The sequence below is a fragment of the Nicotiana tomentosiformis genome, chromosome 7 (genome assembly GCF_000390325.3).
Source record: "Nicotiana tomentosiformis chromosome 7, ASM39032v3, whole genome shotgun sequence".
NCBI classification, from domain to species: Eukaryota; Viridiplantae; Streptophyta; class Magnoliopsida; order Solanales; family Solanaceae; genus Nicotiana; species Nicotiana tomentosiformis.
Genome location: NC_090818.1, coordinates 59,276,192 through 59,297,390, shown reverse-complemented (window position 1 = coordinate 59,297,390; position 21,199 = coordinate 59,276,192). Strand labels below are relative to the sequence as shown.

The window sequence follows — 21,199 nt, the reverse complement described above, 5'->3', positions numbered from 1 at the left end:
AATTACAGGTTAGTCATTATTTTTGTTCCTCCATGTAGAAAACTTTATTCTTTTCGACTCAAGTTACTTGTGTTTCTATAAGTAGCGTATAAAACTTTATTCTTTTCGACTCAAGTTACTTGTGTTTCTATAAGTAGCGTATAATAGATTGTTTTGACTAGTTTTTTGTACGGATGGAACATATCTCTCTCTCTCTCTGTCTCTCTCCATATATATATATATATATATATATTTCACATATTTATAGTTTTCTTTAATTTTTATGCAATTTTACCTGTTTATAATTATTTACTGTAATTATATTATTTTATAAAATATTAAAAATTAAATACTTATGGGGATTACGCCCCGTGCCTCGGGGATTACGCCTCGCTGAGGCATATGTAAAATGTCTCGCCTTACGCCCATGCCTTTTAAAACACCGGTTATATACACTAATAACATTAGGTTAACTTAACTAATAGCAGTAGGCCACTTTTCTATTTTCCAGGCTATCATATCAAGTTTGCTATGAAGATTAACTATTGTTATAGTTAAACTTAATCGGATATTTTTAAAATTTTATACATTGACAATGCACATAACTTACTCATAAAAATCTCAAATTTCTGAAAATAAAAGTACTATACGGCAACAACACATATAGGAGTAAATTGCAATAAAAATTATTAACATTCAAAAGGTTTGGGACTTGTGGCATTTTTTAATCTTAAATATCTTTGTAATTAGAGAGCAAAACATATTGATATGACCAGAATTAAAGTTGAACGAGTTCCAGGCAGTGTTTTAAAGGGCGGGAGCCTGAGGCGGGGTGAGGCATAAGCAGAGGCGGACTCAGGATTTGAGCGCTACGGGGGCGCCACCGCCTTTAGATATGTCAACTATACCAGATCGCCTGCAGAACTTTCATGTTTTGAGCGGGCCAAGTAAAATATATTAGGGGTCCTCACTTTATATATACATATACTATATAATAGATATATACAGGGTTTTTGCCTAGATTAACGGGGTCCCGTGACCTCTCAACTACTAGGGTAGGTCCGCCTCTGGACATAAGCCCGAGATAGGGACGCAAGCCTCATGGATAATAACATAAAAAATTTTAAAAAGTACATTAAATTTTTTAATAAAATTAAAGAAATAAAAAGAAAATAAAATATCTAGCATGTTGTTTACAAGTATAAACAATGCAATAATATTAAAGTTATTATGGGATACAAATCAACTATAACATCGTAACTTTTAAACAATTCAAAAAAATTACAATTTCTTAAAAAAACATTATCGAACTACACATTTTACTTCCCTAAAAAAATAATCAATATCAATATTATAATTTAAAACATTACTCCTTCATGAATAAATAGACCATTACTTTCAAGTATCAAAATAGTAAAAGTCTATAATTTTGAGAAATATATGAACTAAGACGTGACCCATTAAAGAGCTGATTCGGGCTTGAGTTCTAACTGGGTTATATTGTAGGACAGAGCTCGACTAAGCTCGGCTCAGTAGTGTAACAAGGTTGAGTTCGGCATAGGCTTGGGTCGGGTCGACGCCCAAGCCACATGTACATCCATATATATTTATATTTTAATAATTTTAGGAAAGGTAACTGTAATTTGCCGTTTTGGAATCATGGCTGGAGACGGAATTAATTAACTAATGGAAAACAATACTTGGAGACCTTTTTTCGTAATTTGGAAACTTTCCTAAAACCTATCCTAGACCGTATGGGAAACAAAAATAACGAGTCACAGTTTTCATATTAAAAGAGGCCGTTGTTATTCTGCTCATAACCGGAGACAGAATTAATTAACGGAAAAAAAAAAAAATTGGAAACTTTCCGATATTGTGAAAATATAGGAATCCTATACCGTCTAGGAAACAATTTTCCATATTAAAAAGCAGTTGTTATTCTGCTTATAAATAAAGGAGACAACCTGAAGCTTTGCATTTATACTTCGTTCTTGGAAAGTAAAAAATTCACAAATTCTAATGGCCGTTCTAATGGGCGAAGAAATGTTGTTGTGGAAGAGAGGCAAAACTGTGGGCAAAGGCAGCTTCGGTATTGTTTCATTAGCTTCCACGTCCAACTTGCATGATCATTTACTTAATGGGGTTCCTCTTCCTTTTCAGATTGCCGTAAAATCTTGCAAATTCAGTGGTTCTCGATATCTACGTGCAGAAAGTGAATTCCTACGCATGTTTCAAGAATCTCCTTACGTAATTCGCTCTTTCGGAGTTAATGTCACTCAAGAAAATGGCGTGATTCTTTACAACTTATTGCTAGAGTATGCCTCCGGCGGAAGTCTAGCGGATCGTCTTGATGCGGACATGAATTCAAGAAAAGGGCTTGCAGAGTTTGAAGTTCAGAAGCACACGAAGAACGTCCTTTTGGGCCTAAGTCACGTTCACAGCAAAGGAGTTATCCACTGTGACATAAAGCCACACAATATTCTTGTTGTGGGCACCGATAGAATTGCCAAGATCGCAGATTTTGGACTTGCCATGACTTTGGAAGAGAGCAGGAAAATAAAGCACGGAATCAGGGGAACATACAGATATATGGCACCAGAATCCGTGATTTACCACGAGTACGGAACAGAGGTTGATATTTGGGCTCTTGGCTGCACTGTCTATGAGTTGCTTACAGGGACACCGCTGTGGGAAACAAGTTCAGACATCAATGATGTAAACGCTGATGTGTTATATAAAATTGAGTTTGAGAAACCCAAATTTCAGAATGCAAAGTTGTCAAAAGAAGCACAAGATTTTCTGAAAAGGTGTCTAGTCAAGAATCCTAGGTCACGTTGGACTGCCGAGATGCTCTTGAATCATCCTTTTCTGAAGTCTTCCTATGTCCAGCTAACAAAGAAGCAAAGTGACATGTCCCTTTTAAGCAGAATATTTAAGACACTGCCACACATTCGTGATTTGATTAAAGCAAGATTGATACAATAATGAGAATGTATCTGAAGAAATTAGAGAGGAAACGGCTACTAGGTAGGGACAATAGATAGATTGATGAATTGAAAACTGATTTGTAATATATGTAAATAACTAAGTCTGGACTAGATCACTCTTAAGGATTTGTTGGGGGGCACCTAGGGAGCCTGTGACCAAAATGATCAGGGTGTAACCCCTTGTTAGTTTAGTAAAAAGTACTGTATATATGTTTATAGTTGATCAACTCTCCCTACAAAGATAGGCGACTTACTTATTGTGTGTTGTTCTTGGCCATCAATCAATTTTGCAATTCATGCCTCAGTAAACTGATATGTTGAGCTATATTCTACTTCTTTGATTATGTAAGTATGTCTTGCGATCCTTTGCCTGGCATATGAGGTTTCCAGTGCATCGATATAATCCACTAAATTAGGAGCATTATCTTAATGCACGAATCTCAGGTAGAATGTTAATACTTGAGCATGGAACTTACACTTTCAATCTCTTACTGCCAATTAGCAGCATACCCTTCTTATTTTATTCAAAACGCCTACTTGATTTTTCTTTTTCTTTTTTGGGGGGGTTGGGGGTGGGTGGGTTTTTTGGGGGGGGGGGGGGGGGGGGGGTTCAAAAGTCATTATGCAATCCAATGCAATCAAGTCTCTAGACACGATTTTACTTTAGTTGGTAGGTGGAGTATAAATAATATGAAGAAACTATGTCTATATTTCAAGTTTCAATCTCTGAGGACGAAACATTTCTCAAGCTCTTTGACATTGACATCCTCATTGCTTTGTAGAGCTCACTGTTATCACTCCGAAACTCTTTGATATTCATGGCTTTGCGGTCCTAATGATTTGTTTTTTCTATTATGCTGCTTCGACTACCCCTGTTCAGATCAGCTGTAAAATGTGATCAAACTGGTGGGTTATGCATCATATTATTTGGAGCTTGCTGACTGCTGAGACGTATTGCTGAACATTTCACAACGCTGTTTTGACTAAGGAGATTTTGCACATTTATAATACCCATATCGACAAATGAGGCTTGCTCAGTTGGTAAAAAGCACCTCCGCCTACGACAGTTAGGTCCTGGGTTCGAGTCACAGTGGAGGGGAAGTGTGGAGACACTATAGATCCTCCTAATTTGGGAGGGGTTAAAAAAAAAAAAATACCCATATCTTGTAATCTTTTCAGATTACTGTTACTTATAGACTTGAAAGTGTGCATTATTGCCAGAGCTCATTTGTATAGGCAGGAGAACTTCGCGAGGTTGAGTTTTGAAACTGAGCGTGTTTTATATAGCTGTTTTTCGTTCTCTTGATTTCACTTTTACGCGCTCTACTTTGCTGGTTTACTGGAGATCTGGGGCTAAGTTCGATGATTATTTTGGCAAATGCTAACACAAGAATATGAACCGGGGAGAAAGGGAATTCTGATGTAATAGAAGAAACAGTATTTCATCAAAAGACATTGTTAGCAATAGAAATTTATCTAACATAGTGAAATTGGTGTTAAAATCAATTGGCCTAACCTTTATTCTCTGGAGCCCAGGTAAATACTCTTAAAATCGATTGGTCAACGTTTATTATCCTTAAGCTATGAATGCACAAGAACTTAACGTCATTTCTATCTCTCAGCATGACCACGTTCCAAAATTTTCCTAAGGACAAAAGGAGACGTCGTACAAACCCCTCTTTCCCCATACACTGCGCCAAAAAATAAAATCCTATACGGGAAACAAACATCATTTGTCCATACCACCATTATGGTTACACGACATGGTAATTCTCGGTAGCCAGCAGCATTCTTTGAGAAAACTTGGGAGCAGACCCACCTTTCAATGGCAGAATGTTGGCAACCTGAAAATTACAATGAATCAACATATCAACCAACTTTGATGGACAATATTTAGTAACCTATTGGAGATAACTTTGGGCAACATCAATTGCATAAATTCACAGTAAACTCCCTCAACATTGTAACTGCATTCCACCCACAACCACAGGATTTCTTTGGGAAAATACACAAGAATGATCCTTGAACAGACATAAGAAGGCTCATGCAAAGAAATCAAAATAGGAAAGAACATGAATCTGAAGCATAAAAGAATATTGATAAGTAAAGTATCAAATTATCCAGACACAAATAGCCCAAGCAGGTAAGCAGAAATAGTGCATATATTCAGCAACCTAACAGCTGAAAAAGGAGCGTCACAATATGTGTAGAAACAGGTGCAAACCTTCAGGTCACTGAATGTTCTTGAGGCAGTAAAACGGGCAGAAATTGGGAAGAAGACATCAGGATCTGCTGCTGGAACAACAAATTCCAGTGATCCACTGCAAAGTTTCCATTTCCACATTAAAGTTACAAATAAGTACTAGAGATCAATCACATGCTTCAGTACAAAAACAAGTTTCGACATAAGCTAACCTGCGATTAGAATTGTCAATGAGAACTATAGACCACTCCAGAACAGAATTTCTGGAATCATACCTGCAATTAATGGGAGAAATTATTGAATCTTAATAGAACACTTGATCATAGGAACAGAAGTCCCCAGCAGTTCTCTCAATCAATTGCAATACTTATACAGTTTTGGTCATATTCACTGGATTGGGTTTGCCACTACTAGGTACAAACTACAAACCATGGATAGCAGTTACAGAGTCTGGTTGCCAATTTTGACTATATGTGTTTATATTGCACTTCTTTCATTCACATTTTGTTCTAAAAGTGTAATCATGCCACTCCAATACAGCTTTAGCTGCATAACTTCACTAAAGGAAAAATACATCTGCAACTGGTGCACCTACTACAATAAATTCACTATTTCAGTTCTCTGTACAACTCAAATTCACTAATGAAGCTTAACAATTCGATACTCAAAACCAATATTCACACCAAAATTGCCTTTTTTATCATCCGTAGATAGTTTATACACAGTGCAACAAGATAGATACAGAATACCGTTTCTTCATCGAGGAAAGAAAGGGGAATTGATGTTCGGAATTGAACAAGAATAACCAAATCACACCCATCCCTCCCATTAAAGAACCACAATAAGTGGGAATTTTCCAATCTCCAAAAATCTTCTCCCAGTAACCTAGGGAAACAGCCTAACCAAAATTGGGGAAAGCAGCAGGTGATACACTATGTACGCACCACACAATTAAATTAAACATGAAACCACTTCCTTGTCTTGACCGTATGATACAACTGACTTAAAAGGCACTACAGAATTTGCAAGCACTCAGATATATATTTACAGCTTTGTGTAAAACCATTTCAGCCTTAAAAGCTCTATTACATTGAGATCTGTTCAAGCATTGGTCCTAATATCCACAAGAATTTATCTTTGATATGAAAGGGTACTACTTTTAATAACAACCGAGTGGTAGAGTAATGTGTGAAGTTAAAATGTCACCTCCACTCTCCATCAATCTGCTGTATACGTGGGGCCTCCCTGAGAGCTGGGAGAGGTACAGAAATCACGGCATTCTGTAGATCAATCTGTGCTGGGGTTTCATACTCAATATTCACATAGGTTTCATTCCCAGAAACTGAAGGCCAGCAGTTAACTGAAAAAAGTTGAAATTAATTATAAAAGATTAAACATGATTGAATTGTAAAAGATGAAAAAACAGAGATGTAGACAAGAACAACCAAATATCACGATGCTTACTAGTTAAAGGTAAAATCGACTCATCTGCACTTTGCATTCTCCACTTCAAGAGATTAACACCGTCACCAGATTGATTAGCAGGAAAAGGCCTATTAGGATCTTTGAGGCCTAGAATATTTTCATTAGAAAATAACTCCTTATTGATATTTGGGTGTGTTTTGAAGAGGATGGCTGGATTACCACTGGTTTCAACCTGAACATATAGAATCAGATGACAAAAACATTAAGTAAGTTACCACAAGCAAAACCATCAAGATTATCCCTGCCTTCTGAGATCAGATAGGCCTGCAAACTGGGAGCTACAGAGTCATGTTTAAACACACATTTCAAATTGATATGGGCCTAGTTGAGTCTTCATCTTTGTTGGCAAGTGTTAAGCCTAGAAAAGGCATTGCCACTGCTCCTTAATGAAGAAGAAGTCATTCAAAAGAAAGAAGCACATGCAAACTTCACTTGGCTTTACACCCTCCAATTGCTTCTTAGTCCCATGTCTGATGCAAACGATTCAGAAATATGAGAACCGTTGGTTAGCTTCAGAAGGAACATACAATAAATTTATTTTCCCAAAGAGGTAAAAATGGAAGGGGCAGACAAAAATCTAATGTTGACACTACACATTCTGCCTGTAAAATATGCCATAAGCTGTCTAAAGATGACTATGGAAAGAAAACCAGAGAGAATTGGTATGCAAATGAAGATACACAAATGGAAGGGGCAGTCAAAAATCTAATGTTGACACTATACATTCTACCTGTAAAATATGACACAAACTGTCTAAAGATGACTATGGAAAGAAAACCAGAGAGAATTAGGATGCAAATGAAGATACACAAATGACACATACTTGGTACGCAAAGGACTTTTATCATCAGCATTAACGCTCCCGATGAAAAATATGAGAAAGAAAAGGCAAACAAATGCGTGGTCAGGAATCATGAATTCCATCTAGACTAATCAAAATAACAATCCGATCCAAAACCATGACGGCCTGTAACTATATTCTGAGTTCACTTGATTCAAGTAGAAACTTAATAGATAACTTAAGTACCCTGCCTTCTATAGAAGTTCTATTTACAAACTACAAAAAGCAAGGTACTGACCAGGGAATGAGGATACAAATCAAAGGAACTCATGGACAAAGTATTTTACAAAAGAACAGGACACAATACATTAGGGCACAGTAAGATGTAAATAATATAACATCAATACACTTTATAATATTACAGGGCATCATGAATATATGTAATAATTCTTAACTTCTACAAAACACTATACCGTTCACAATAGAACTCAGAAGAATGCATCTACAGCAATTTCATTATATCCTTCAATACAACCATTATTTGACACACAATTCTTAGAAAGAAATACTTTCTCATAAAAAATAAAATAAAAAATTAAAGTAAGCAGTTTCCTAGACGGATCAAGAAGCAATAAGTAATACTTTCTCATAAACGTATATTACATTAAACTTCGTTCCAGTACATCAGAAGAAGTAAGCATAACTATGTTACTCCCTCCGTTTCAATTTAAATGATGTAATTTGACTTGGCACAAAGTTTAAGGAAAAAAAAGAGACTTTTGAAACATGTGGTCCTAAAAGTTTAAGGGGCAAAAGTTTTGTGGGGCCATGACATTTTTGTGGCTATAAAAGCTTATCATTAAGGGTAACATTGGTAAGATGAAAAGTTTAAAGTTAAATTGTTTCCAAATATAGAAATATGTTATTCTTTTTGGAACGGACTAATAAGGAAAGTGTGTCATTTAAATTGAAACAGAGGGAGAGATATTGCCATAGCCTGATCGTGCTTGCCAGGTGCCAATATCCAGCAATTCAAGAATTTTTAACTTCCTCTTTGTTTGGATCTAATGAAGACTAGTGGAAATGTGACTAATGGTGCCTAGTGTGTGGCTGTGTGCCACATGACCACATCCATTGCCGAACAGGTGCCATTGCCTTCAAGAGGATGTGCAGTATTACCATTATGGGCCTTTAAAGTAGATCCACAGATGGGGGAAAAAATCAAACTTAAAGGGATGCTTACACATGCTCAGAGAGAGAGAGTACCTGAACTTGGATAAGTCCATCTTCTTGGTTCAGAATTTGGAGAGACAAGGTACCCTGCACATCAAAGTTGCCGATACCGCCATCACGCTTTAATGTTACATTAATCTTCTCTTCAACAGTCAGTGTGACTGGATCAGTTGGTGGTGGAGCAGCTGGCTTGGACTGACCAATGCTTGGTCTGACATCTTCGACAATGACCTCACCCTCAGCTTTCAGGGATTCCAAAAATTGGTTAGCCCTTTGTGTTTTACCTAGCTGCATACCAAGACCTTTCGGGGGAGCTGTAGCAGATGCAGCTGGACGACCTGATCACATAATTGTGATGAGCTAATTATTCCAAATTGGTTTTCAACCACCTACGATGTTTCTCCAAAAAGTATGTGCTTTTTCCATAAGTAAAATAACATGTTTATTTATAGGATAGAAAAGAAAAACTGCTTAAGAACCATGAGAGAAGTAATACAATGTAGATGCACAAATTTTTCCGGCCCACCAACTGATTCCAGGATTTGAATTATGCACATATGATGAAGATTTTAGGGGCATGTCTCAAGTAGAGCTCACCTCCTAAAAACAAGAAGTATTGGGTAAAGAGTAAGCACAAAGCTGTATGATATCATTTGCCGATTATTTTTTTGGATTGTCTGTGTGTGTTGTGGGGGGGGGGGGGGGGGGTGTAAAAAGAGGAAGAAACACAACAATGTCATGTTCTTCCCCAACCTCGTTTCCTCATCTCGCAAGTTTTTTGCATACTTTATGTATATCTAATTGAAGAAAAATCTAAGTAATTAAGAAAATAGTAGAGTAAATTTTCAGCATGACTCATGCAAGACAGAAACAATGCTAAATAGACAGTAGAAGCCCCACAACCAGCTGGCGACAAAGCTCAAGGGGATATTAGACATAAAACATTGCAGCCAGCTTAAACTCAGAAATTTGTTTCGAAGCTTTAAACGCATAAGCATGTGTATCTTGGGGTTCTTTTGTTCACCCAGATTAAACCAACAGTTAGAACTTTTTAAAGCTTAGAGATGGTACACCAATACAGTAACAAACCCTGGTCCAAAGAAATGTAAAATATCAGGTTGCACATAGTACATAAGGCAGAATGTGTACATTAAGAACTTCCATTGATCGACTTTATATAGGTCAAATAGGAATTTACAGATTGCTGTTCTTGATTCAGATGAAACTTATGCAACTGTCGCAGGAATGTTTAGGATATTATTCATGCGAAATTTCTCAGATGTACAGAAGGAGCAAAAATTAGAAAAATAAAGGACTTGCAAGTTTTTGTTAAAGGTCCTTGAATATTTGATTCATTTCATTGGGTGTTCAAGTTTATGAATGTTATTTAGCAAGATTCAAGGAGATTTGATTTAGGAGTGTTGATTAGCATGATTTTAGGAGATTTGATTATATTTAGGAGATTTGATTTTATTTTATTTGATAGCTGGATTGATTGTATAGATTTATTTTATTTCCTTAATTAACATTAGGAGCTTTGTATAAATTCCCTTGATCTTGGGATGTAAACGCACACAGAAATATAAGAAGCATTTTCTTCTTCTCAAAATCTACATAGTATCAGAGTCATTGCTGCCTTTTTGAGATGAGTTATCTCCCTCGCAACACTATGGTTCCGTTTTTATCAAAGAGGTCGAGTTTTCTCTCTCTTGGTGGTTGTCCGCAACACAAACTCCTTCTGGTCATTTTTGTTTTTGGAATTTTCTTTTCTATTAGAGTCGCTGGAACATTCCACGCCTATCTCTACCAGTTTTGATTTTTCCATTCACCGGAGCTAAAGTTCGCTCGAGACAGATTTGGTTTCCAGCGAGGCAGATTATTTTTTTCAGATTTCCTTCTGATTAGGCAAAAATATGGAGACATTCAAGGAGACAGTTTCTGGAGAAATCTGGTCTTCGGATGAAATTCAGCTTCTCCGTCGCCTCCTAGCCAAACTTGACTCCGCTAATGTTGCCACGTCCAATCATGTGCAATCAGGTACTGCCTTTGTTGCTCACCTTAATTCTTGGATTGTTGATTCTGGTGCAAATAGACACATGGTAGGCTCTTCTAAAGGCATTCAAAACTATTCTTCGTATCCCAAAGGACATAATATTAAAATAGCCAATGATTCTTAAGCACCCATCTCTGGAACAAGTTCTGTCGTTTGTACTCCTAATATTAAACTATCATTTGTGTTTCATGTCCCTGAGTTACCTGTCAACCTTTTATCTGTTAGTGGCATCACCAAGGCTCTAAACTGCAAAATCGAGTTCTTTCCCGATCATTGTACTTTTCAGGATCTTCAAACAGGGAAAAGGATTGGCAGTGGTAGATTGCGTGATGACTTGTATATATTAGATGGAATTCAAAACTCCAGTCAAGCCTTTTTTTGGGGAAAGTAAGGATGTCAACCAAGAAATAATACAGCAGCATAGACGGTTAGGACACTAATCATTCTTTGTTTTGAAGAAGTTATATCCCGATTTATTTTCAAGGACTCGATTTGAATATTTGTTCTGTGATGCGTGTGAATATGCCAAGCATACTAGAAACTCTTATCTTGTTAGTGATAATATAAGCACAACTCCGCTTATGACTATTCATTCTAATGTATGGGGTCCAACCCGAACTGTTTCTTTGTCGGGTAGTCGATGGTTTGTTACTTTCATTGATTGCTGCACTAGGATGACTTGGGTATATTTGTTAAAAGCCAAAAGTGAAGTTTTCTCTTGTTTTCAGTCATTTCATAAGATGATTTGTATTCAATTTGATGCCAAAATAAAAATCTTGAGAACTGACAATGACAGCGAATACATGGATAAAAGATTTGGTGCTTATTTGGAGTCCAATGGGATAGTCTATCAGACTAGTTGTCCTTGCACTAGTGCACAAAATGGGGTCGCTGAAAGAAAAAATAGGCATCTGTTAGAAGTAACAAGATCTCTTATACTCACCATGCATCTACCAAAACCTTACTAGGGGATGTTATTCTAGCGGCTGCCTATCTTATCAACAAAATGCCCACTTAAAACCCTCAATTTTCAAAGTCCTCTGGAAGCTTTAAAGGGTAGGAATGAATATATTGTTCGTGTGTTTGCCTTGTCCACGCTAGAAATTATGGGAAATTTGATCCTAGAGCTATAAAGTGTATTTTTATTGGGTATTCTCCGACACAGAACGGTTATAAATGTTATCATCCTCCCTCTAGGAGATCTTTTGTTAGCATGGATGTTACCTTTCGAGAATCTGAACCCTATTTCAGTATTACCTCATCACCTCATCAGGGGGAGAGTAGTAAACAGAAAGACGTGATTCTACCTAGTTCCATTACTGGACCTTTTGATGATATTGTCACAGGGGAAAGTGAAATTGCAGGAAGAATTCAAGGGGAAACTATTGGGCGCCTGATTTGAAAACTTACTCAACAAGAAATAGATCATGTAATCTACCGAAGCTGAACCTTCTTCTACCAGTGAGTTATCTACATTTCCTAATGAGTTAGATGTGCCCAAAGGCGGATCCAGAATTTGATTGCTACGGGTGCCACTATTTTAATGTAAAACGACCACTAGTGAAGAAGATTGAATTAGGGTGTACATTCAGTCGATTCGATCCGTTTTGGATTACTTCGATTCGGTTCGATCCATTTTGAATTTATTCAATCCAATTAAAAATTTGTTTTATGCATAAACGAATATGTGATACACCCCTTCCATCTACATGTAGCCGATTAATATTATATTATGTCTTTGATGCATCACTATAAAAAAAAAATTGTAATTAATAAATAACATTATATGGATAAAAAGAAAATTATTAGATTACATCCATCCAAATAAAATACGAACATCCAGAAAAAGACAAAGAAAGCAAATATACAATATAAATAAATAATAAAATTGGAATTGTATAAGAAAAGTGAAGAAAATAAGAGAAATTAACAAAAAGAATATAAATAAAAAAATTGGAATTGTATAAGAAAAGTGAATATTTAAGATGAAGAAAATAAGAGAAATTAACAAAAAGAACATAAAGAAAAGAAAGGCTAAAGGGGAATAACGAGAGCATCTGGAGAGTCTCGAACCCGGGTGTTGTGCATGGAATTTCAGCACTACAACCATGACACCTTCAGTCATTTTATGACTTGGGGTGACACTTGTTCCTTATGTAGGCGTTTTTGTGGAAAATACTAGTATGTATATAAAACTTTATCCGAGCGACCGGGTGGCGTGCCACTCCCAATTCCATACATAAATTCGCCCCTGGATGTGCCTATTGCTCACAGAAAAGGAATCAGATCTTGAACCACCAAACACCGTTTATCTAATTTTGTCTCCTATAATTCTTTGTCTCCCTCCTACAGAGCCTTTGTCTTGTCTATTTCTTCTGTGTCTATTCCCAAGCATTGGAGGGAAGCTTTTGCAGATCCTAAATGGAAGCAACCTATGATAGAAGAAATGAAGGCCTTGTCAAAAAAAGACTTGGGAACTTGTCACTTCACCACCAGACAAGAAGTTGGCTGGCTGCAAATGAGTTGTGAAGCACAAAGCTGATGGCTCAATTGAAAGATTCAAAGCAAGATTGGTGGCTAAGGGATTCACTTGGCCTCATTTGTTTTTTTTAAAGATTAAGACGTCTGAATCTGAATACATGTCTGAATATCAAGATGTGTATTAAGATTAAGACATCTGAATCTGAATATACATCTGAATATTAAGATGTGTTTTAAGATCTAAATACTAAATGATTAAAGACTGTTTGTTTTTTAAACATCTGAATATATAGAATTTATCTTTATTTAAAAATTAATAAAAAATTTAAATAAAATACTAATTAATTTAATATTCTATCAAATATATATATATATATATATATATATATATATATATATATATATATATATATATATGGTAGTTGGTAGTGGTGGTGGTGATGGCTAACGGAGGTGCTTGTGAGTGCCGATTAGAGGCGGTGATTGGTGGTGATTTTGGTTGATGGTGGTGGTTCTGGGTAGTAGCTAGTGGTGATTGGTAGCGATAGCGATTATGGTTGAGGATGGTGGTGGTGGGTGGTAATAGTTAATAATGGTGGGTTGTGGTGGTGGTTGTGGTTGGGATTGAGGAAGGTGATGGTGGGTGGTGCCGGCTATGGTTATTGATTGTAGTGGGGTGGTTGGTGGTGGTAGTTGAGGTGGGTGAGTGTGTGGTTATGGTTGAGGATGATGGTGGTGGGGTGGTGGTTGGTGGTAGTGGTTGAGGATAGTAGTGGTGGTGGTAGTTGATAATGGTAGGCGGTGGCGGTAGTTAGTAATGAATGTGGATGATAGTATCTTAATGAAATTAAGTTTTTGTTATAGATCTTAGTCATAAAGACCTATTCAGACCCATTAAGTGGTTATGAAATAAAAAAAAAAAACTCCTTTAATGATTAAGATCTAAATGATTAAGATTCAGACTTTGAAAACAAACGTACTTAATGTCTAAGATCTGAATGATTAAGATTCAAATGTCCATTGAGTGCAAACAAATGAGGCCTTAGACTTATTGAGTGGATTATCAAGAGATATTTGTTCTTGTTGCTAAGATGAACACTATTAGAATTCTTTTGTCTTGTGCAGCTAATCTTTATTGGGACTTGCAATAGTTTGATGTGAAGAAAGCAATTTATTCATGGAGACTTACAAGAAAAGGTGTATATGGAGATTCCTCCTGGATTTGATACTGCACAGAGTTAAGGAAAGGTATGCAGATTGTAAAAAGCCTTGTACAGACTGAAGCAATCCCCCAGAGCTTGGTTTGACAAATTCAGCAAAGCAATGATCTCCTTCAGTTACCAACAAAGCAATGTTGATCACACCCTCTTCATAAGACATCAAACGGAGAAACTCACTCTTCTCATAGTTTATGTTGATAACATAGTAATGACAGGAGATGACAAAGAGGAGATGGCCCGACTGAAGAAGTTGTTGGCACATGAATTTGAGATCAAGGATCTAGGAAAATTGCAGTACTTCATAATTGAGGTTGCTAGATCCAAAAGAGGAATCTTTATTTCTCAAAGAAAGTATATTCTGGATCGCTTGAAAGAAACTGGTATGACAGGTTGCAGACCCGCAGAATCGCCCATTGAAAGCAATCACAAGTTATAAAGCAGAGTTAGAGAGTCAGTTGATAAGGAGAGATATCAGAAGTTGGATGGAAGAGTCATTTATCTCTCCCACACTAGACCAGACATAGCATATTCAGTTAGCCTGGTGAGTCAGTTCATGCATGATCCCTGAGATCCTCCTATGCAAGTTGTTTTTCACATTTTGCAATATCTGAAGTCTGCTCCAGGGAAAGGTCTACTTTTCTCCAAACATGATCACCTCCAAACAGAAGCCTTTATAGAAGCGGATTGGGTTGGATCTCTAGATAACAGAAGATCAACTTACGGTTATTGTACGCACGTAGGAGAAAACTTGGTTACTTGGAAAAGCAAGAAGAAAAGTGTAGTTGCTAGATCAAGATAGAGCTATGGCCCAGGGTGTTTGTGAACTGCTTTGGCTACAAAAGCTACTACAGGAATTGAGACTGTCTGAACAAACTGTGACAATAAGGCTGCCAACAGTATAGCTCGTAATCCAGTCCAGCCTGACCGAACAAAGCATGTGGAAATTGATCGACACTTCATCAAAGAAAAAGTTACAATTGGTGTCTTGAGTTTGTTTCATGTGCCATCGGGAAAACAGCTAGTTGATTTGTTTACCAAAGGTCTCAACAAGCGAACTTTCCATACTTTGAGTTGCAAGTTGGGCAAGTGTGACATCTTTGCACCAACTTGAGGGGGCGTGTTGATTAGCATGACTCAAGAAGATTTGATTTAGGAGTGTTGATTAGCATGATTTCAGGAGATTTGATTATATTTAGGAAATGTGATTTTATTTGATTTGATTTGATAGCTAGATTGATTGTATAGATTTATGTTATTTCCTTAATTAGCCGAGGGTCTATCGGAAACAGTCTCTCTGCCCTTCCAGGGTAGGGGTAAGGCTGCGTACATCCTACCCTCCCCATACCCCACTTGTGGGATTACACTGGATTGTTGTTGTTGTTGTAATTAGCATTAAGAACTTTGTATAAATTCCCTTGCTCATAGGATGTAAACACACACGGAAATATAAGAAGCCTTTTCTTCTTCTCAAAATCTACAATGAACCTTCCACATTTTGAAAGTAAACTTAGGCAGTAAACTTATGCAATTTTGATTCCTCCCAATCATCTTAACGAAGCATTTATTTTCCTTCAATTAGTATTCCCTATAGACTTCCTGTGCATTCTATCACATTGGTGCCTAATGTTTTCCTCACCAATATAATTCTACTGCTTTCCTCCCAATATACAGACATGTAATACTAATTAGAATTGAAAAAGTTCCACATCCTATGCTCAAGAATATAAGAAGCCATGCGGGAAAAGTATGCAAAACTCAGTGATGCACTGCCTCGACAAGGTGTGTTTGAGCTAAAGACACATAGCACATTGATTAGGTACAACAAATACAAACCCTTGGATTTGGTGGAAAATGAATCCAAATCGGTGCTTGGTCCAAGTCCAGAACCACTGCCAAAACCACCACCTCCTAAGCTAGATAAGTTTGTATCGCTGCCAAAGCCAGTGTCAATTCTTCCAGAACCCATAGATTGCAGAGACATGAAACCTCCTTTCTCACCTCTATTCTTCTCAATCTGCAAAGCAGTTGCCACATGTTGATTCTTCTAATAGAACTCAAAGGACCCAAGATAAAAGAAACGTTAAAAGTTACGGCACAGGTAGCACTGGCGTCCTGAACTACCTTGCTTTTATCAATCTCACTGGCTTTCCGCTTCATGACATCCTTAGTTTCATTAATCTTGCTCTGTAAGACTAACTTATGCAATTTCTCTTCATGGCTCTCCATTTCACCATACTGCTTGACTTGTGCCACGGTAACATTTTCCTTGTGCCCAAGAGAGATTACTTCATCAAATGCAAAAATAAGCTCAAAAGCTGTCTGCGAGATTCCCTCCTCATCTAAACAATGACAGTATTCAGGCACCTAATAACAGTCAAGGAATCAACCCAAATCCTTTCCATGTGACAAACAATCTTGGAAAGCAACAAGCATAAAAAAGCTATGGGAGATATATTTTGCAGCTTGATGAAAATTTGAACTTAGATGAGGACAAGCACTTCTTATGAAAAGCATCAAAACTCAATGAACAGAGTTGGGCAGAATAACCTAGAGCTGATAAGAAATGAATCGTAAATATGTATCAGAAAAACAGAAAGGATACAAGTTTAGACAGCAGCCTCAGTGTCTCCAAATCTTCAAGAATGTTGCTCTGTTTGTTTGTCACAAGCAGCAAGTATAGAGATTCAATCGGCTGATAAACATAACGCACGTTTTCAGTCTCCACATAGGTATGTTGCTTTCCTGTTCCAACCAATTTGGGGAAGGCTGCAAGATACCCTTCAATTCTTATACGAGACATATCAACAAACTGCCTCGAGACAAGTGCTGCAGAAGAGGTGAAATGATACAGTCAATGGTGGTTTGTGGCAAATGTGTCTGATTATAACTAGAGAAGAAGAATATTGAGCATCCCAGATGCAAGAACTTATTGAATAAACATCCCACCACGATCAAATAAAAGAAGCTTCTTCTGTTCCTTTTCTTTTTTTCTATGCAAGAGCAAAAAATCTGTAGAACTATTTACCAGAAAGCATCAAAGGCCAGTTGACCCACTACAAGAGGGAATCATCAGAGGAAACAGAAACTCTTTTCTTTCAAATGTCAATAATAGAAACCATTGCAAGCTAAAACAAATACAGAACTAGACCCTATAGGATTAGAAGATGGAAACACAGGTATGTGTGCAAACCAAATAGTGGCAGTAGACACCATAATAGTTCCAATATATTTATCCCTCCCCCTTTTTCATCACTATACCACTAGCGTCATTGAATCAACCATTGATGCTTGCGTCAAAGTAGGTTGTCTATATTATACCCCTTGGGGTGCGGCCCTTCCCCGGACACTGCATGAACGCGGGATGCTTTGTGCACCTGGCTGTCCCTTTATACCACTAGCCTCCTTACATAATAGATATGAAAAACAAATAATTTTTTCTGTCTATCCAAAAGTTTCTCATTTTACAGGTAGATGGTTACAAATTTGTGTATCATTTACCTTTTCTCTCCTTTGAGTATGTGTTCCGTGATTTAATCCTTTCCTTTGCATAAACTTTACATTCCTTTTTACCCTGTTCCGAAAGATATTAATTCCTTATACTTTGTCGCATCTATTACTAATAAATAATAAAAGAGAATCAAGTAGGTATGGACAACTATAATGTGAAGCCTGTCATTTTCTTTCAAATAATAATCTTATAACTTCCTCACATATATAGCAAGACTTCTTTTACTCTCTTCCTATACTACTACTTTCCTCCACCCACCGATTTACCCTTTTATCTACCATCTCATGGTATTAGTTGCACTTATCTCCACCATTCCTCTCCACGTTTCTCCCAACCCAAAATGTATTTTTTTTGGCTAACATGTTCAATCTTTTCTATTTTGCTTAAGAATTGCTCAGAGACATTAGCTCACTAAATATAAATGTAAGGATAAAAAGGTATTTCCATATTTACATAAACACCTAGAATGTGCCACAGTTTCTAGCGCTTTATTGTATCACTTAGTATCCCTAAGGGTATTAGAATTTTGTTCTCTCATTCTGACCAAAACAAATGTCGTAATGGGTAAGCAACATATAACCAGATGTATCCATGCAGTATTAGCATGCCTAATCTCTTCTTTCAATGAAAAAGGGGATCTATTTGCAAACACAAATACCTCGTTTGAGGATATGTTGTCAGCTATGAAGCAAGAAAAGAACTGAGTAAAGATCTCCAAATGTTCACAAGTCAAACCAGTAAAGTACATTCTTTATATATTGCAATGTCAGTCAATGATGATTAGCAGTAGATAGCCCTAGCCCTTTGCAGATTACTTTAAACTACTTTATTCATGTTGCTCTATGCCTTCTGTCTTTATACGAGGTTGGCATCTTGATATTCAATTTCAATCACACATGACTTAGAGATTTCCACTCTTGTACCAAGTTGGCATCTTCCATTTTCAATCACACATGAATTAGAGATCATTTACTCTTGTGCCTCCAGCTATACCTATGGAATTTTCTTTTTCTCCATTAATTGCAATTGTTACATTTCTCCACCATAATAATTAAACTAACTTATACTATCAAATGCTTTCCTAAATCTTATTTGTAATGTTCGAGCTCTTGACTGCTAACAGTGTTCACATTTCTCAACGATAATAACTGAACAAACTTTTCTTAGTTAAGTGCTTTTCTAATGCCCTTTTATAACGTTCAGTCTGTAAACTTCAGAAAAGGAACGAGACACATAGTTTTGCAAATCAGAATGCAGAATAATAGATCTTACTAGTTCATTCTCACAGTTTTGTCAAAAGAACAAATCAATTAATTGGCAGATGCCAAATTTGTGTAGAATTGCACCACAAAAATTATTCAACTGACTTCACATTTACTATCAAGAAATTAGAGATTCCAAAAACAGTTGTAGTAAAGATAGTACCTTTGCCTGACTTAGAAATAATGGACGCAGCTAGAACAACCTGCAGCACATAGAACAGTTTGCAATTATTATCACAACGATTCTTTTTCAAAATCAACAAACTCCATATATTTCCTAGAAAATTCCTGATTTTTTCTAAAGAGGCCCTAAAATGTTCAGCAAAAGATTAATCTTTAAAGATATTTAGTTACAAGCTCATCAACAACCAAAATCACGTGGGAAAAAAAGTTGTCAGCCGGAAAAATTCATTGGAAAGATAAGCCAGTGGAATATTACCATCTTCGCAGCTTAGAAGATCTTCTGTTTCAGACCTTAATCAATAGATCGTGTATCACCTGGAATTTAAACACAAATTCCTTCTGGTAAGAATAAATTACTCCAATTTATTGGCATCACCAAGGAAATTAGAGTTACAAAATAAACAAAGTAATGTAGAGCGCATATCAATCAATGAATTATGCCTTATTCTCAAGCTAGTTAAGGCCGCCTGTATCAATTAGGCGGATTTTAATGTAAACTGTATGAATTAACTCAATTATACGTTTAACCGAGATCAACGGCCTATGACTGTGCAAAATGTATGAATCCTAGCATAGATTTAACGACGACGCTAACTGAAAAACAGATCGGATAGTGATAAAACCCTAGGATCAACAACTAAAATTGGAAGGAGAGGACATCGGACGACGAACACTAGCCATTTCGAGAGAGATCAGCAGTTACCTAAGTGGAACGATCGGATCAGTATGCAAATGCAAATGCGGGACGGAAGAAGGAAATAAGGCGCTCAAGAGCCGGAGTGGAAGATCTTAACAGTGTTTGAATACTTCTGTTTCGGTTGAAAGTTTTCTTCTCACTTTATTTTAGTAGAAATACGGAATGAACCCTCTCAAAAGAAAATTTGTCAATCTACCCCCGAGACTTTTTCATTCTTAAAAGTTACGTTTAACCATATAACAGTATTAATTAATATATTAAATTTTAAATGAACTGATATTTAGGATTTTTAAAGTCAATTATGAATTTTGTTGAATCAGTTGTGCATAGTAGTTTGTAAATATACATATTGTATAACATAAGATACCACCTCACATGATCTCTTTATGCATACATGCTATCCTACTTGGGTTAGAATATATATATGTAAATCGTATTAGTAATAATCATACAAAATTTATTCTCATTTGGAGTACCACTAATAGTCTGTTTGGCTAAGCTTTTCCAATCCTAGAAGTACTTTTTTTTCAAAGCTGAAGTATTTGGCCAAGTTTTGGAAGAAAAAAAATATTTTTAAGGATAAGGAGAAGCAGTTTTGGAGAAACAGAAAAAAGTAGCTTCTCTCCGAAAGCGTTTTTGAGAAAAATACACTTAGAAGCAGTTTTTAAAAGCTTGGTCAAACACTAATTGCTACTCAGAAGTGCTTTTCAAATTTATTAGTCAAACACAAATTGTCTCTCACTCAAAGAACTTTTGAGAAAAACACTTTTGAGAAAAAATACTTATCAAAATAAATAGATATTTGCAGATTGGCCAAATGGGCTACAAAACCTCGTGCAGGGAAGATATATAGTATCCTAAGCAGAACACTGCTTCACCAAAGTTTTTATTAAACTAATTTTAGTTCAATTAAAAATAAATATCATTGACGTTAAAATAAAATACAATATTGAAACGATTGGTGAATTCAATATCTTCTTAATATGCAAAGATGGCTTCATCAAAGTTTTTATTAAACTAATTTTAGTTCAATTAAAAATAAATATCATTGACGTTAAAATAAAATATAATATTGAAACGATTGGTGAATTCAATATCTTCTTAATATGCAAAGATGAATTTAGTCA

At 36.4% G+C, this 21,199-nt stretch overlaps 2 protein-coding genes across 2 annotated transcripts; one reads left to right on the top strand and one right to left on the bottom strand.

Annotated features, from left to right (window-relative positions):
• The first annotated feature begins 1,956 nt into the window (after window positions 1–1,956).
• On the top strand, window positions 1,957–3,260 carry LOC104119476 (mitogen-activated protein kinase kinase kinase 20-like). The gene has a single exon (XM_070179843.1). It carries the CDS (start codon window positions 1,999–2,001, stop codon window positions 2,962–2,964), a length of 966 nt encoding a protein of 321 aa, XP_070035944.1. The 5' UTR covers window positions 1,957–1,998; the 3' UTR covers window positions 2,965–3,260.
• A 1,202-nt stretch (window positions 3,261–4,462) lies between these two features.
• LOC104119466 (coatomer subunit delta-like) lies at window positions 4,463–20,215 on the bottom strand. The gene is made up of 12 exons (XM_009630986.4): window positions 20,079–20,215; window positions 19,632–19,690; window positions 19,356–19,395; window positions 17,025–17,248; window positions 16,544–16,786; window positions 16,256–16,436; window positions 8,702–9,006; window positions 6,634–6,826; window positions 6,376–6,529; window positions 5,382–5,444; window positions 5,191–5,287; window positions 4,463–4,810 (listed from the first exon to the last, which is right to left on the bottom strand). Exons 2-12 carry the CDS (start codon window positions 19,632–19,634, stop codon window positions 4,721–4,723), a joined length of 1,593 nt encoding a protein of 530 aa, XP_009629281.1. The 5' UTR covers window positions 19,635–19,690; window positions 20,079–20,215; the 3' UTR covers window positions 4,463–4,720.
• Between the last annotated feature and the right edge of the window lie 984 nt (window positions 20,216–21,199).